The sequence below is a fragment of the Haliotis rufescens genome, unplaced genomic scaffold, assembly GCF_023055435.1.
Source record: "Haliotis rufescens isolate VD_foot unplaced genomic scaffold, xgHalRufe1.0.p SCAF_79, whole genome shotgun sequence".
Taxonomy (NCBI): Eukaryota; Metazoa; Mollusca; class Gastropoda; order Lepetellida; family Haliotidae; genus Haliotis; species Haliotis rufescens.
In genome coordinates this window covers 716,106-734,508 of record NW_025964371.1, presented here as the reverse complement: position 1 = coordinate 734,508, position 18,403 = coordinate 716,106, and the positions used below count along the sequence as shown (strand labels likewise).

Here is an 18,403-nt window from a genome sequence, read left to right as displayed (position 1 = left end):
CACCATGCAACACCCCACAAATCACCACACCACCCCACCCTATTTCATTCCATTCCGCCCCACACCACCCAACACCATCCCACACCACCCCATAATACGCCACACCACATCACGCCATCCCACCCCACACCACCCCATTTCACTCTACCCCACCCCACCCCACCCCACACTACACCACACCACACCACACCACACTACACCACACCATTTCACTCCACACCACCCCATACCACACCACATCACCCCATTTCACTCCACACCGCCCCACCCCACCCCACCCTACCCTACCCCTACCCAGACCACAAAATTTCACTCAACACCACTCTACCCCACACCACCCCAGCCCACCCCACCCCACGGCACCCCACACCACACCACACCACACCACACCACACCACACCACACCACACCATTTCACTCCACACCACACCACACCATTTCACTCCACACCACCCTACACCACACCACATCACACCATTTCAATCCACACCGCCCCACCCCACCCCACCCCAGCCCAGACCACACAATTTCACTCCACACCACTCCACCCCACCCCACACCACCCTACACCACATCATCCAGCACAACACCATACTACACCATTTCATTCCACACAACCCTACACCATCCCACACCACCCAAAACCATCCCACACCACACAACCCCACACCACCCTACAATACACCACACCACACCACGCCAACCCATCCCATCCAATTTCACTCCACCCCACCCCACCTGACCCGACACTACAACACCACACCAAACCACACCACACAACACCATTTCACTCAACGCCATCCCGCACTACAGCACACACTCCCCAAACAATCCACACTACCCCACACCATACCAAACCAAACCACCCAGCACCACAACACACCTCGCCATTTCATTCCATACCACCCCACACCACCCCACAATACACCACACAACACAGCACCACCAAACACCACACCATTTCACTCAACACCACACCACAATACACCACACAACACCACACCACCCAACACCACACCATTTCACTCAACACCACCAAACCCCACCCCACACCACATCATTTCACTCCACCCCACCCCACACCATACCAAACGAAACCACCCAGCACCACACCCCACCACGCCATTTAATTCCATACCACCCCACACCACCCCACAATATCCCACCCCACCCCACACCACCCCACAATACGCCACACCACACCACGCCATCCCACCCCCCGCCACCCCATTTTACTCTACCCCAACCCACCAAGATACTACCAGGATGCTGAAGGTTGTACCTGTACCTTTATTCTACAAGGTATAGACATGATATCAGTGTAAGCTGACTGACACACATTCCTATTTTCGTTTTACAACGAGGTCGGGCTTCATTCATACAAGTCATGAAACGCCTTTACTCTCAATAATGTATAGAAAAATATCGCCGTGTTTGATAGAGGTAGAACATGTGCAGACATGTAGTTGCTAACGCTACACCGATACTGGCTGTATTTAGAAGACAAATACCTATAGAAGGTTTTTTTAGTCACTTGGTTTTTGTGTTCGTTTGTTTGTTTGTTTGTTGTTCAACGCCGCACTCAGCATTATTCCAGCCAAATGACGGCGGTATGTAAATAATGGAGCCTGGATCAGACGATCCATTTATTTACATCATGAGCTTCGAGCAATGCAAATGGGATACGATGCACGCATATAGCGACTGGCATGCACATGTTCTACCTCTATCACAAGACCCGGCCTGTGAAGATTCGGGTTAGAATACGTCTTCAGTAACCCATGCTTACTGTAAAAAGGATCTAACGGGATCGGGTGGCCAGGCTCGCCGACTTGGTTGATGCATGCCAGTCGCTATATGCGTGCAATAATCTTGAACGCAACGTTTAACACTGCACGACAAAAACCTGAAGATACTGTGTGAGATAAGAGTAAGGTCTTGAAACCCTAAACTGTCAACAGTGTATATAAATGATCATGTCGCCGTGTGTAATAGAGGTACCTGCAGACATGTACTTGGTCTGTAAATAATCAAGTCAGGGCCAGACAATCCAGTGATTGATATCATGAGCATTGATCCACGCAATTGGGATCGAGGACATGCATTAACCAAGTCAGCGAGCCTGACCGTTAGTCTCTTACAACAAGCATAGTCACCTTTTACGGCAAGCATGGGTTGCTGAAGACATATTCTACCCCTGATCTTCACGGGTCGTGTGATAGAGGTAGAGCATGTGCAGATATGTACCTGCTAACACTACACCGATAGTGGCTGTATTTAGACGACACGCTTCTGAACCTACTGTGTGAGATAGTAAGGTATTTTTGTCACTTTGTTATCGTGAGTCATGAAGTTTTGATGCTTATCAAGAAGGCACTTACTGGTGTAAGGTTGCTGCTGAAAGTACAGGTATAGTGATCTCTCTCTGGTAGGGTAGGGTTACTGCATGTATGCAATTAATGGCCCGTGTACTGTATAAATTGTCGTTGTTTATCCAGGAGAACAAAAAGAGTGTTGAATTATTTTGTTAATAATAGGTGTGGTGAGGTGAGAAGAGGTTAAACGTCGCGTTCAAGATTATTATGTGGGTTTAATACTACGCTTGACAAGGATCAAAGTAGTTGTGTGCTACATTTAACATTTGTCCTATGTGACGTCATCTTGTGCGAGAAGAGGCGTAGGAGTAGCCTAGTGGTTAAATCGTTGGCTCGTCACGCCGAAGACCCGGTACGATTCCCAACGTGGGTACAATGTGTGAAGCCCATTTTCCAGTGTCCCTCTCCTTGATATTGCTGGAATATTGCTTAAAGCATCGTTATTCCTCACTCACATGTTGGCACTGTTTACTCACGCATGTTTACTCATTCATTGTTCACTCAATTCAAATTACTTTAAGCATTTATCAATCAAGTTCATATTTTCTATATAGGTGTAATCTTATAAAAAATAACATCTTAAAATCCCTTCCTGTTCCTTTGAAAAACGATATGTATTTTCAATGGCCTTAATTATGTGTGATATTGGATTGATATGAATATGTGATTTGGGTTGATTGTGACAAGAGAAATGTAATTAAAAAGTAGATGTTTTTTATTTAAGGTAACGGTTTGTATTTTTATCAATAATACAATTGTCTATTAATGACCGAGAAACAAGTCTACTAGAATGAGGATGAATAGCTCAACAGAAACCAAATTTCTTGTCTTTCGGATCAGCAAGTGACCACATAATTAACATATTGTTCCTTGTATTGCACAGATGGCCTCAGAAACACATATTTTTAGCCGATTTGATAATAATACTACATATTCAGAGACACTCAAGTGGATGCTTCACTCCACAAACGCCGTATGGTTATGGATGTTACACACATACAATTGACATATGTATCTCAGTATTGTTTTGTGTCTTTCAGAATGGACACGTTCCCGAAGTGTTCCGTCTGTCATCAGGAGTTTACACTGAAAGGTCCAGTCCCCTACTTACTGCCCTGTCTACACGCCGTGTGTGAGAAGTGTGTGACATCTGCAGCTGGCGGTGTGATATCATGCTCCACATGTCAGAGGGAGGTCAACCTCACAGACACAAGTCTCCAGAAGGATGCAGTCAGACAGAAGGAAATATTCTACCTGACCGTCAAACAACGCCCCACAGAGCTCCTCTGTACATATGAAGATGACGGGAACCAGGCTGTGTGTTGGTGTCAGGAGTGTGAAGAGTTCCTCTGTCAATACAGCCAGAACATGCACAGCAGCGTCAAACTTTTCAGAAATCATGCTGTGCACAAGTTTGGGGATATAACCCACAAAAACCTTGAAAATGAAACCAATTGCAGTATTCACGAACGGTATCCACTTGATTTGTTTGACAAAAACTGCGACATGTGTATCTGTTGCCAATGTAGGAGAGGAGAGCATGGGGATCACGAGGTTGATTACCTGGATGAAGCTGCTGAAAGAGTTACACAGCGTATTGAACAACACGGCAAAGATCTGTCAGCGTTACTGTCTCGTCAGCAAACACACCTTCAGAGTATCAGACAAGAAACACAGTTGATCAACAGGACACAGGACACATTGAGGAAGACAATAGAACATACTTTCCGGTCTTTAAGATCACACCTTGACCAAAGGGAGAAGGAACTCCTGATTGATCTTGAAAGTCAGACGAGGGAAACCAAGGCAACTCTACATGCTTTTGAAACCTCACGCGAAGAGCATCATGCAAGATGCACCGACATTTCCGGTTATATCCGAAAATGTCTTCTCTATGCTTCAAAATCGGTCCTCCTGCAGCTGGAGAACACTGTTGAGGGGATGACTCGGACCTGCCTAGAAACTGCTTCACCTGAAACACATGATGTACCTGAAGCTGTCTTCAACACCAATGGATTGTCCAAACTGAAATCAGATATGTCTGGATTTGGTAACATCACTACCTTGAAAGAAGATTCAGAAGGGGGAACACCTGAGGGTATGCATATCAAAACAGTTATTGTGCTTTATTGATGATATGTGCCTACATTCCACTGAAACATAATTCAGGTGTTTCGTTTTTTGTTTGTTTGTTTGTTGTCAAACGCCGCATTTAGAAATATTCCAGCTATATTACGGCGGTCTGTAAATAATCGCGTCTCGATCAGACAATCCACTGATTGACATCATGAGCATCGATCCACGCAATTGGGATTGATGACATGCATCTAACGTGTTCCGTGGTGTTATTTTAATTAAAGCATTGTTCTCTCACTCGGGATTCACAATTTGCTTCTACAATTACAGACAAGCAAACACAAACTGATGATGACTATTTGGCGGACCTGGAACAGAAACACGAAATGGTAAGTCTAATTATATAGGGATACACGTAGGCATCGGCTCTCAGCCATTCATCCCATCAATTGTTATATATTTCATTCACAGTGTGTAAATATTTTAGAAGTCAATATCAGAACAACTGAACTGATCAAGTAGTACCACGAGGACTTTGCAGGTCCAGTCAACTGATGTATCTTGGTCACACAATAATGATATGATTGAAAGAATATATTGATACTGTTTGATTAATAAGTGTTCATGGACAGTCTCCAACTCCGACCCAAAGGTAAAATATATTTTACCTTTCAGGAGCTTGCAAAGCTGGAGTCAAATATTGCTTCACACAATGAAAGAACTGAACAACTTCAGCAGCTAACAGACAAGCTGAATGCCGAAGCAAACAACATGAAATTGGTTTGTATATCATGTTGTCACACTCATTGAGGAGAGAATGGTGAGATTCAATAGTTGTTGGTACTTCAGAATTGTCAGGTAAAGAAGGGTTGGTTTAAATATCACTTACATGTGCAACCCGTTGAGACATCTACCCCCTATTACCAAATTGCTTGACTTGTCCAGACTTGATATTGTTGAAGTTCCTGTCACAAGTTGAAGGAGTTTACAACGTCAACACAACTATTTGCATGTATCCTTACTATGAATAATAAAATCAATTGGCATATATTTATTTTATGAGCTATTCCATTTACTTATTTGTAGATGCTAGCTGAGAAAGATCAAACCTGCCAGGTCGCCTTTGAAACCATTGCTCGTCTTCAAACATCCCTGATTGGTAAGTACACTGTTCCTGGTGCTGGTCATGTTTTCACTTCCTGTCTGTGGTGTGTTCCTGGTACTGGTCATGTTTTCTCTTCCTGTATGTGGTCTGTTCCTGTTTTCACTTCGTGTCTGTGGTCTGTTCCTTGTTCTGGTCCTGTTTTCACTTCCTGTCCGTGGTCAGTTCCTGGTACTGTTTTCACTTCCTGTCTGTGATCCGTTCCTGGTACTGGTCCTGTTTTCACTTCCTGTCCGTGGTCTGTTCCTGGTAATGGTCTTACTTCCTATAGGACGTGCATTTTAGACAATGGCCTAAATGTACCAGTTATAATTTTCGCTCCAAATAAAAAGACCCAGCAGTATGTGACCCATCTTCCCGAGGCAAGAGCGTTAACTGAATGTAAAAAGACCAGTTTCCATCCTTGCCGAATTAGGCTGGAAGTTAAGGCTCGATCGTAGCGCCACCGGCGGCTATTACGGGTTATATCCCCTCTATGTCCCTTGCATCCTATTGGCCAATCGGGTTTGACCTCTCATATCGATACAGTTGCTTTAAACAAAATGGCGGCGCCAAGTCGAGACGATTTGATCGATAACCAAGATCTTTCTTGTAATAAAAAGGGTCTTACTTTGCGAAGTGCTTGAAATCACGTGAGCACCTTGGTTAAAAGCATGGAATATTTCTTTTGACGGCATGTTGACAGTACACATGTTTTGTTTATGAACCGGAGGTTGATGTCGTTACGCGATTTTGATTGGGCTATGCATAGACATAGTTAGTCCAGCTATTTCATAACTCCATAATTCCAACCTAGTTCGGCAAGGGTGCAAACTGGACTTTTATAGTCCGTTAACTCCCTTGCCTCGGGAAGATGTACTTGTATGTGACCCAGTATGACACGGTATGTGACCCAGTATGTGACCCGGTATGTGACCCAGGTACTCCTGAGTCTACACACAATTCTAAGCTGTTATTTTCTTGCAGGTTTCCCAACTGAAGGCTGTGTTCATCTGTTGAAGACAGGTGTAGCAGACAGACGCATGGTCCTGCATTGTGAGTGCCTAAACTGAAGATCCAAAAAAAGTTCACAAAATAAAATGTTGAATAACCCCCCAAAAATGCATGCAGTCAAATGTTTGTAACATGATGGAAACAATTGCCCCAAACGAAGCACACTCGCTTCCAAAGAACCAAAACCATGCAGCAATCGATGCACGTGCTGCGACCAGGAAAACGTAAACATGTTTTTTGGTGTTGTATGGTATCTGTGTAAAAGTAGACCGAAAGTGTCCGACACAATCACATGAACCAAAAACACACCGAACAAATGCCACGTTTAAATCCAGAACTGAGAGAGAGAGAGGGGGGGCATTGGTATGGCCATGGTGGGGACTCACCAATGTCAGATTGGCAACACTCGGTTGCTCACGTCAGACCATCAACAAACTCATCACACGGTACAACAGGACTGGCCACACCACCGACAGTCCTCGGAGTAGCAGACCACGTGTAACCACGCCCTTAGAAGATGTATATCTGCAAAGCTTGCATCCACGCCACCGGCAGCAACGGCGTATGGCCACCGTGTCAGCCCCCACACAGTGAGAAGACGACTGCTTGCTGTTTGCATTAGGGCATACAGACCGCTCCGTGGGGTGGTGTTGGGTCCACAACATCGCCAAGATAGACCACGGTGGGCCCGACGTGTACGACGATGGCAGCGGCACGAATGGCAACGTGTCTTGCTCACCGATGAGAGTAGGTTCAACCTATTCCATGCAGACGGGAGGGTCCGTATCTATTGCCGTAGGGAGGAAGAGCTGGCTCCTGGCCATATACAAGATCTCCATCCCCATGGAGGTCGTAGTCTCATGGTGTGGGGATTTAACGCCGCTTTAGCAATATCACGGCGGGGGACACCAGAAATGGGCTTTATTGTATTGTACCCATGTCGGGAATCGAATCCGAGTCTTCGGCGTGACGAGAGAACGCTTTAACCACTAGGCTACCCGACCGTCCCGTGCCCGTACTGCTTTGGCCCCCACGTTCTCCCATCGCGCACTTGTGGGATTATCTGGGTAGAGAGCTGAGGAGACGACCCAACCATCCAAACAACTTACAGGACCTGCAACACATTCCGGCAATCGTCATCTGACGTTTGACCCCATCCATGAGACATTGAGGCGTCCATCCTCGCCAGGGGGGGGGGGGGGGGGGGGGGGGGGGGGGGGGTCATACGCTGTATTGATGACGTCGATCCAATGGCACCTTAGTACTCGCTGATGTTTCCACCCATTTATTGGCCACAGCCTTTGTCACGAACATCTTTGGGTCTTTCATTATACATTTGATCAAATTCAATGTCAACTCTCTGTTGATCCTCAGTTTACATCATCCGTTAAGTGGATATATACCCACACATTCAGTCTACTGAATCACTGTACAGTCAAAACTTACCAAGGATGCAGCGTAGTAGACATCATTGAGGAAGTGGCATTGCTGTCATCATCACAAATACCTTTGACACACATTTGGATATATATCTTCCCCTAAGGAAAAAGTGAAACAGGCACCTTATAACTAGGGACAAGTGAAACATTAGAGTTGTGTACTATAAGTCCATGTCTATTTTGTTTTTAACTTCGGTAGACAAATCTCACACCCAAATAATTCAAAAGTGTCTCAGTTCAGACCTTGCTTAAAATCGTTCAATGGACTCTGCATTTATGATTATGGAAAGGGTTTGTCGCTTTTATTTACATTCTTTCATTGATGTCTTACTGCAAATCCTCTCTCGCGACCGCTTTATATTATACCACTGAAAACAAACAGGGCCCGGAAAACATTCACACCTGCCAGTACTAGTCCTTTAAATGATTGGATGTTTAATACTTTATCCTGTTATTATCCCTTTTATTAAAGTTTACTATTGCTGTGTTATAAATTCATAAACTTTAAAATACCAATCCTTGTCGTCACATTGAGAGCGTATGATTTTCTACATGTTTTTACTCGTGGTTATATTATTTAGTGTCTTAGTTTCTTACGTACATACTAGTATTGTAATATCATATCTTTTCTTTTTTGCATATTTAGTACTAATCAACTGTGCAAAACAGATTTCCCTTAGGATAATGAAGTTTTATCTTATCTTAACTCATAATATTCTGGAAAACTTAAGTTGTTTCTGATTTATTGACAAATAATACAAGCACAGGTAGACATAGTGTCGTCATATGAAGGTTCGAATACAAAATAAGGATACATGTTTTCAGAAGGGGTAAAGCTGGTATGAGGAAGATATGTATTTTAAAAAAATCTGTTAATCATATATTTTCATAGAAGACCCGGGGGTCTCACGAGCAAATACAATCCTTGCTCCATACAGTTTTTATAGACGATAGGATGATGTCAAGGGAGTGTATTATCCCCCGCCACAAAGTGGGGTGTGCATACTGCGTGAATTGGGACACGTTTGCTCAGAAACTACAGACCTTAATGAATGAAACTTTGTAAATCTCTAAAGACTGAGTTCGAAAATGTGTCTCCTCATTAATACTTTTTAGAGAGTCATGGCCGAAGCTCCGTGTTTTGTTCAACTAATTGCAAACTTTGTGCAATGGGGGAAAGTTTTCACAGAAACTTCTGAAGTCACTCGAATGAAAGATTGCAGCCTTATCTAAAGGATACTTGTAAAGACTGAGTTCGAAAATTGGTCCCATAAATTATCTGTTTACAGACGTCTGGCCCTTGATCCAGGTTATTTTACTTGGTGCACAATGGAGACATGTTTTCCAGAAAATCCTGGAGTTAGCTTATTTGTTGTTTAACACCGCACTCAACAATATTCCAGCGATGTGACGGCGGTATGTAAAGAATCGACTCTGGATCAGACAATCCAGTGATTGACATCATGAGCATCGATCCCACAACTGAGATACGATGACATGCATCAACCAAGTCAGGGAGCCTGAACCCTCGATCCCGTTAGTCGGGTCCAAAGATATACTTATCAAGACCGAGTTATTTTTTCTAGAGATGTGGCCTTTTGTGTGTATTAATTTCATATGTAATTAATTTTTCTTATGACATAAAGCGGCGTCAGTGACCATCTCTTTTTGAGGCTTCATGTGACTTTTTTATACTTAATATTTACTACTGTATGAACAAACAAAATTCTATTGTGCCCCATGGCGAGGAGTGATGCCATTGTTTTCATTTTAGTGTAGAGGTGATCTTCCTTATAATTAACAGAATGTTCCTTGTTTATTGTGTTATGGTTTGTGTCCTGTACTGATAATGCTGCCTGCCTACTATCTCCCAACGTCAACCCGCCGAGACACGTGGGTACACAAGCCCCGACATTGAAACACCAGGTCACGGGACACTGTGATCTTATCATTGTTTGACATGCAATCTATATGTCCCTCGATATACCACGTTGACTCGTATAAGATGGTATACGCCTGTGATTGCGATTATTCGACCTCTGAATGTTTATCGTGTCTGTTTATCCCTGTTTTTTAAGTTGTTGTTTTTTCAGATTTATATCAAGTCTGATCACTGAATGATGAAGTCTTGTGTCTACCGCTCTGATTCATTTCGTAACTTACGAACCATTCACTAGATCTCGGGGTAGAATAGGTCTTCAGCAACCCATGCTTGAGGCGACTATTCTTGTCGTGAGATTCGACCTGATCGGGTGGTCAGGCTCGCTGACTTGATTGATGCATGTCCTCGAATCGCAATTGCGTGGATTGATGCTCATGATGTCAATCAGTGGATTGTCAGGTCAATCGGTTATATACAGACTGCCGTCATATAGCTGCAATATTGCGGAGTGAGGCGTTAAACAACAAACAAAACAAACATATACCAGACCCATTAAAAACTACATTTACATTTGGCTTAAAGTGTTGTCAGTTAGTCCAATGTAAACACAAATCATTGATCCAAATGTAATACATATAAAGTTATATTTTCGTACAACTCCAATGGATTATATTATGCTAGTCATATATCAGGACAGCGTACTTAGCTGTCAATTCCAAGCATGTAAATATCATTATAGACCCAAACTGTCACTATATTTGTCTCATGTTTATTCGCATGTAAACTACATTCATATTTTATAGGTTTACACCTAAAGTATGACAAAGACAGAGCCAATCTCGACTGGGTCCACATCAACACAGAAGGAGACCTGGTCAACAGGAAGTCGGACACCAGACCTGCAGGGGAGGGGAGACTGAAGAACTACTGGGGCACATGTAGCACTGCCCCCCTCCCCCGGGCTGGCTGTCCCCAGTACTGGGAGATGGAGTCTAGGGTCTGCCTGGATGAAACGCTCACAGAGTACACACTCATACTGGAGGTTGGTGTGTGCAGGGAGGAGCAGAGGGACGTGTATCATTGGCTAGGTGGAAGTGCCTGCTCCTACAGCATGACCGTCGGCCACTGTACTACACACGGCGGGATATGCAGGACAACATGGAAGGGGAAGAAGTGTGTACTGCATCTGCCTGACACTCTCGCCTCCACAGCAGGGGCATCACACACACTACATTACGGTGTCGTCTATGATGACGCCAGGAAGAAGATTGTCTTTATTGATGTGAAGATGAATAAAGTGATATCCACGTTAGACAATGTAGACTCCAGTCAGCCACCATGGCCCATGTTCGGGGTGTATAGCCCAGATCTCTTCACTGTAAGCATGACACTTGTAGTGGGCAGCGACATCAACATGACAGAGGAGAAGAAAGCAATGATTGTCAAGGCACTGTCGTGATGGTGACAATGATTGTCAAGGCACTGTCGTCATGGTGACAAGGATGGTGATTATGAACACATTGTGAATGTCAAGGAGTTGTTTTTTAAATGATACTACCTGAATAAATAAACTCGGTAAATAAAATCACTTGGAATTATAATGGATACAAGTGATTATTTAGAGAAGTTCTGAAAATAGTGGGGCAGTGGGGTAGCCTAGTTGTAAATGTGTTTGCTCGTCACGCCGAAGACCTGGATTCGATTCCCCACATGAGTACAATGTATGATGTCCATTTCTGTGTCCCCCCTCCGTGATATTGCTGGAATGCTGCGGCGTAAAACCATACTCACTCACTCACTGAAAATAGTGCCACAATCAACAGTGCCACGCCATGTGTATTAAGAGCCTTTAGCGTTGATAATTTTGAACTATGGGTAATTGAGTGAGGTATTTTTTGTTTGATATGAAATATGTTGTATTCAATGCGTGTATTTAGGAACAACAGTGAGAGTGAGACTTTGTTTCCTTGCATTCGCTTCCACGGAGGAAACTCCCGAACATAGTTTAACAATGCTTCAATGATTACTGATGTGTCTGCGAGTGTAGTTTTACGCGTCTTGAAACAACATTTCCGCAAAATCAAACAAGGGAACACCAGAAATTTACTTCCAAGATTTTACCCATGCATGTGTGGTTGATACATGTCATCAATCCCAATTGCGAGGATCGATGCTCATGATGTCAATCACTGGATTGTCTGGTCCAGACTCGCATATTTACAGACTGCCGTCATATAGCTGGAATATTGTTGAATGCAGCGTTAAATAACAAATATCACATATACCCCTATGGTTTTCTATGATTATATAACAATATTATTTTCTTTATGTTGAAATCGTTTTTCTCCATGGCAAAAGGCTTGAAATGGACTTGAATGGTGGAATAAGTCAATAGTTGTTATATATTTATTGACTTCTTGTGAAACGTTGTGTAATAATTAAACTGTTGTAAACTGACGGAATGCATGGATCGTGTTCCATGCCGAGGTTGGAAACCTTTCAGTCTTTCTTTTAGAAAATTAAGAGCAATTCGTTTATACCTTTATTTGTTAGATGTCGGCTTAGATTTAAATGTGAGTCATGTATACAGGTATCTATTCTTGTGTATATCTGCTTTAGAAGGACTTGTACATACATATCAAACTCCTTCGCCATTTGCGTATACAGATGAGCCTAGTAAAGTGCGTGTTATTGAATAAATTTAACCAATTCACTTAACTTTCATTTTCCACGGATTTAGACAGCATCGTTTGTAAAGATCGAGTTTTATTAACTTTAAGTCCACAACGACAGTTTGGCTACTTCTGCTGTGTTCCTGGCAAAATTATACCGAATTATGAGCGGTTAGATGTTGTTGATGTGCATCACCATCAACATGTGTGCAATGTATGCATGTCATCACTGGATTATTACCGGCAAAGCTGTTCTCACATTTGGTTCAACAAAGTCTGCGAGCCTGACCACATGATCCCGTTAGTCGTACCGGCGACTATGCTTGTCGTAAGAGGCGACTACCGGGATCGGGTGGCGAGGCTCACTGACGTGGTTGATGCATGTCATCATGTACCAATTGCATGGATTGATGCTCATGATGACAATCACTGTATTGTCTGATACAGAATCGATCATTTACAGACGGCTATCATAAAACTAGAATATTGCTGAGTGCAGCGTCAAACAAACAAACAAACGTGTATCGCCTCTTATGACAAGCATGATGCTGAAGACCAATTTTATCCTGGTTCTTCACAAGTGTTTTCCAAACAAGAGCAGAACTTGTTAATGCCTGAATGCTAATAAGATATGGACCATCTAATACAACTTGGCTTGATGTAAGCTATGTTCTTTTTCACTGAAGTAGCGCTGTGCTATTTCCAGCAATTCATACTTTCTGCCAGTACGTTTCACCCAAACACAGAATTCAAATAGCGCACATGGCAAGATAACTCTTAGCAGTATTTGAACAGCTGCTATCGAATTCAACCGGCCGAAATACAAATGTAAAATGTTCTACGCAACAATTTAGTATGAATGCTTACCATATTCTTATCAAGTAAGATCTTACCAGTTCAATAGGGCCATGATAAGAGCAAATCTGACCCAAATGGTAGCCTAGTGGTTAAAGCGTTCACTTGTTACGCCGAAGACCAAGTTTCGATTCCCGACATGGGTACAATGTGAGAAGCCCATTTTTGGTGTCCCCCGCCCTGATATTGCTGGAATATTGCTAAAAGCGGCGTAAAACCATACTCACTCATTCACTCACTCACATACTCACTCACTCAATGGATCCAAGGTTCAGACCTGTATCTTCCTCAAGTTCAGCAATTGTAATACGTCTGTCAGTTTAATCTTTTCTTTTTTCTCCTTGATTTAATCTTCACTGATTGAAGTTGAGGGATGTCCAGACCTAGGGTCATCATCAAGGCTTGTTCTCCCAGCCTTAAACATAGCTACCCAACATTTAACAGTGGAATAACTGGGGCACTTATCCCCATACACTTGTGACATGCGGTCATGACATTCTTTGGGAGTACTTTTCTCTAGAGTAAAAAACTTGATGACTGCTCGGTACTCGTGTCCATTTGGACCTCTATCCCGTCTATTGACTGTCAGTAATATACAAACAGCTTCAACAGACCAAATGCACTTGCAATGAACAATCCAAACGATGTACTACATTGACTAGTTTACTTTGATTGAAAGACTTAGAACTTTTTGACAGTTTTTGTTTTGTTTGTTGTTAATGCACTCCGCAATATTCGAGCTATAAGACGGCGGTCTGTAAATAATCGAGTCTGGACCTGACAATCTACGATCTCGCCAGTCGCTCAGTGGGTGTAAAACAACAAACCAACCAACATGGTCGGTTTACTCAGACACCGTATTCACATCCGGTTCCTCACGTCTGTCACTGTCGATAACTCCACTCACTCACTCACTCACTCATGTTACAAGATGCAGAAACTTTAGTTAATTGACAGAAGAAGGTCAAATACAACATCAAATACAGTTAAACATTAAGACCTCTTATTATCATAGCCGTCTCCGTGGTGGTGTTGTAGAGCGTCCGGCATAAATCGGCATCAGTCCGAACTAGTACAAGCAGTTACACAAACACGTGCATGCACGGAGATCGCTATATAAATGCCATGATCTTGGACGCGTGTGTAGGTGACTTGATATTTTGTCTATCAATTTATTTATCTAGAACCTTTGTGACTGATTATTGTCAGTGGCTGCTATCAACTTGTTGTGATCTGATATCATTGTTTTTGATGTAATTCTAGTAAATAATACTGAAGTAAATTTATTTCGTTCGTTGATTGTTTCCTTATTTTGATGGTAAAAAATTAATGTGCATAAAATTAATACGACCTTCCGTCACTCGCATTTTTCGCATTAATATTCTGTTTTACAGTAATCTTGGGCGCAGCGTTAAACCCAATTTCACCTCACCTCACCTATTATCATACGATTGAGTGAGTATCGTTTTACGCCGCTTTTAGCAATATTCCAGCAATATCACGGCGGGAGACACCAGAAACTGGCTTCACACATTGTACCAATGTCGGAAATCAAACCCGGGTCTTCGGCGTGACGAGCGAACGCTTTAACAACTAGGCTACTCGACCGTCCCCTATCATACGAAGTGTAATTAATAAGCGAACCTGCGAGTGGCAAGGAGAAAAGAGACGGAAGACCTCTGAAGAAGACAAGAAGGGCGAATCCTTTGTCTGAATCTCGCACACCCAGAATGTCTGCCACCAGAACACTCAGGAACGATCCGTACACGCCTACACACGGAACAGAGAGTAGAACATTGTACATGATCATGACGCTGGTTTAATTGTTTGTTTGTTTGTTTGTTTGTTTCACGCCGCACTCAGCAATATTCCAGATGTATGACATGCATCAACCAAGTCAGCGAGTCTGACCACCCGATCCCGTTAGTCGCATTTTACGACAAGCATAGTCACCTTTTACGGTAAGCATGGGTTGCGCAAGACTTATTCTGCCCCGGATCTTCCCGGATTCTACCACGGATAATCCTGTGATTGACATCATGAGCACCAATCTACGCTGACCACCAGATCCCTTGTGTCCCCCTTTTAGGACAAGCATAAGTTGCTGGGGACATATATTCTTCTTCGGAATCCCCAATGAACCGATCATTTTTGCCAATTTGAAGACAAATATTCAAACAATGCAGAACAATATTAAAAAAGCAGTGTCTGACCATCACTATAATAATAACAACGTGGTATAAGGATGGATGCATGCATCGTGACACACGTGAACGTGACTTGCAATAAACCGTGAAAGCAACAATGTGATCAGTACAACATCCTATATCTGTTTAGAGAGGCATTTAGAACGGTGTTACAACCTCCATCGAAACGTCTCTCCTAAATGTAACAAAGAAGGTGTTTATCTATATATATGACCAACATGTATATGAGATACGGGACTATTGGGTGAACACTCACATTTTGACTTTTCATTATATAATAAAACTTCAGCATCTTCGGAACCCCAAAACACAATTCTCAAGCTTCAGTTCATCTCATACAGAGATACATGACATAACACAAGGCTATCTTCACTAAAGTGAGCAATAGCACATAGCACATTTATATACATGTAGTACAATTGTTTACTATAATAGTACAATTGTATCCTTGCACCCATAAGGTCTCTTTTCTCCTGGTGGGTCACATATCTTATCCTTCCTTAATATTCTATATGATGGAAAATAATTTGTGAAACGTAATCGTGTTGTAATTTATGATTATGACATCCTGCATCTCACACCTTGCTGCAATATCGAGACGCCCTGTTCGGAATTTAACCCTGAATTTTGTACTGATTCAAATAGCCACAAGTTAACTTATATTATGCAGCAAGGTCGTTTACTGACGCTTCTATCAGATCCTCTCGCTGATAATACTTTGATTGGTGCTTGACGCATCCGCCAATACACATTAAGTACAAATCTAGTGACTGTAGAAAATGTATGTATTTTACCGTACTGATACATATCATTGTTTGGTGGGTTCAAATATCATTTTCATATACTCAACAACAAAAGTTCCTGTGACACCAATATTTCAGTGTATTTTTCAAACAAGTACAGTTTGGTTTTCATTATTGTAGTACATGTATGGAATCAAGTCACAAAAACGCAACTGCTACAGAAAAGCATGCATTTCATTCAAAAGTTGACTTTTATGCAAGCCCCATCAATTTCACTACCCAAGAATGGGTATAAAAACATGTGCGCTAATGGGATTCGATATGCATTGTTTAGCATTGTGCTGACAACAACCACACAGAAAAGCAACCAAATTACGCAATTATTCAACATCACGAAATGCCACGCCTGTCCGAAAATGAGCGTCTGCGAGCCATTGGTATGCTTGAAGCAGGATCGTGAAGCGTGAAGCGTGATGTTGCAAGACAATTTAACGTCAACAGAAACACATTTTGGTGTTTATGGCAACGTTGGCAACAGACGAATGCAGTCAGAGACCATCCTCGGAATGGCAAGCCACACGTAACCAATAATCGACAAGACAACTGGTTTCGAACAACACACCAACGAAATCGATTCAAACAACACACCAACGAAATCGATTCCAGCCAGCAACAGTGACTGCAAAAAGCATCCCTGGCCTTCGACGAATATCTTCACAAACCGTACGTCGTCGCCTCAGATGTGCAGGGATTGTCGCAAGAGGACCCACCAGACGTCCCATTTTGACAGGAAACCATCGTCAATCATGTCTACAGCGCTGCAGACAGCGTCTTCGCTGGACGGCCATGCAGTGGGGACAAGTTCTATTCACTGACGAGTCTCGTTTTCACCTCAGCCACAGCGATGGACGGATTCGAGTGTACCGACGTCGAGGTGAACGTTACGTCAATCATTGTGTCATGGAAGAAGATCGGTTCGGGGGCGGCGGCGTTTTGGCATGGGGTGGGATTACAGCAAGACCGAGGACCCGTTTGATAGTGGTAGAGGGAAATCTCAATGGATAGCATTATATCAATACACAGAAGATTAAAGAAAAGTAGAAATATATGATACCTAAATCAGTTTGTTGTGCAAGATACAGCCACACCATGGTTTCTCTTGGGATTATTTACACACTGTCCGTATATTTGAGTTGATATTTCGTCTCTGTATTCATAAGGTCATGGGTCACTGACAGTCTTGAAGCGTTACTGCACAGACAATATCATGAGCATATGAGAATGAATCACTACCATATAGTGATGATAACACGTGTTCACGAAACTGAGACATGGAGTTTTGTCGCTTCTTTCAACTGATAATTCTTGCATCTGCAAACTGTTATTATTTCATATGTATGTTGGCCTTTGCCAAATTCTTGTATCCTGCAAACTGTTATTATCCTGCCTGAGACATCACCTCCAGATAATTCTTGCCTGATAAAAACCTACACAAGCAGTTTTTCCCGAAGTGGCATTACCTGCAGACAATGGTCGTCCTGCAAATCTGTCATGCCACATTAAACAACAAATAATGATTGCGTCCACAGATCTGTTATCATTCCCTGTGCGTTATTTTCTATAGACAACGTTTGCAACCGACAAACCTGTCATTGTTCCCTATGTGTTATTTACTATAGATCGTGTTGACACCTATAAACCTGTTATTATTGTCTGATTTATGATAGACAATATTTGCACCTACAAACCTGTTTTTATTGTCTTTGTGTTATTTATGATAGACAATGTTGCCACCAACAAACCTGTTACTACTGGCTATATGTTATTTTCTATAGATAATGTTGCCACCTACAAATCTGTTATTATTGTCTATGTGTTATTTACGATAGACAATGTTGCCACCAACAAACCTGTTATTACTCGCTATGTTTCATTTTCTATAGACAATGTTGCCACCTACAAACCTGTTATTATTGACTTTGTGTTATTTATGAGAGAC

The 18,403-nt window shown here is 42.5% G+C and overlaps 1 protein-coding gene across 9 annotated transcripts in view; it reads left to right on the top strand.

The window, feature by feature from the left end:
- Positions 1-18,403, top strand: part of LOC124121278 (transcription intermediary factor 1-alpha-like) — a 106,469-nt gene that overhangs the window by 24,244 nt on the left and 63,822 nt on the right. For 2 of the 9 annotated variants that reach the window (XM_048388755.1, XM_048388749.1), the window contains exons 2-4: positions 3,416-4,473; positions 4,782-4,840; positions 5,127-5,231. The exons of 2 other annotated variants lie outside the window; for them this stretch is intronic. In XM_048388755.1, the coding sequence (XP_048244712.1) occupies positions 3,416-4,473; positions 4,782-4,840; positions 5,127-5,231 (1,222 nt within the window). Of the gene's footprint in view, positions 1-2,388; positions 2,410-3,415; positions 4,474-4,781; positions 4,841-5,126; positions 5,232-5,537; positions 5,611-6,579; positions 6,649-18,403 lie in introns of those variants that run through there. 5 more of the 9 variants (XM_048388762.1, XM_048388753.1, XM_048388751.1 and 2 more) reach the window with 4 other exon arrangements.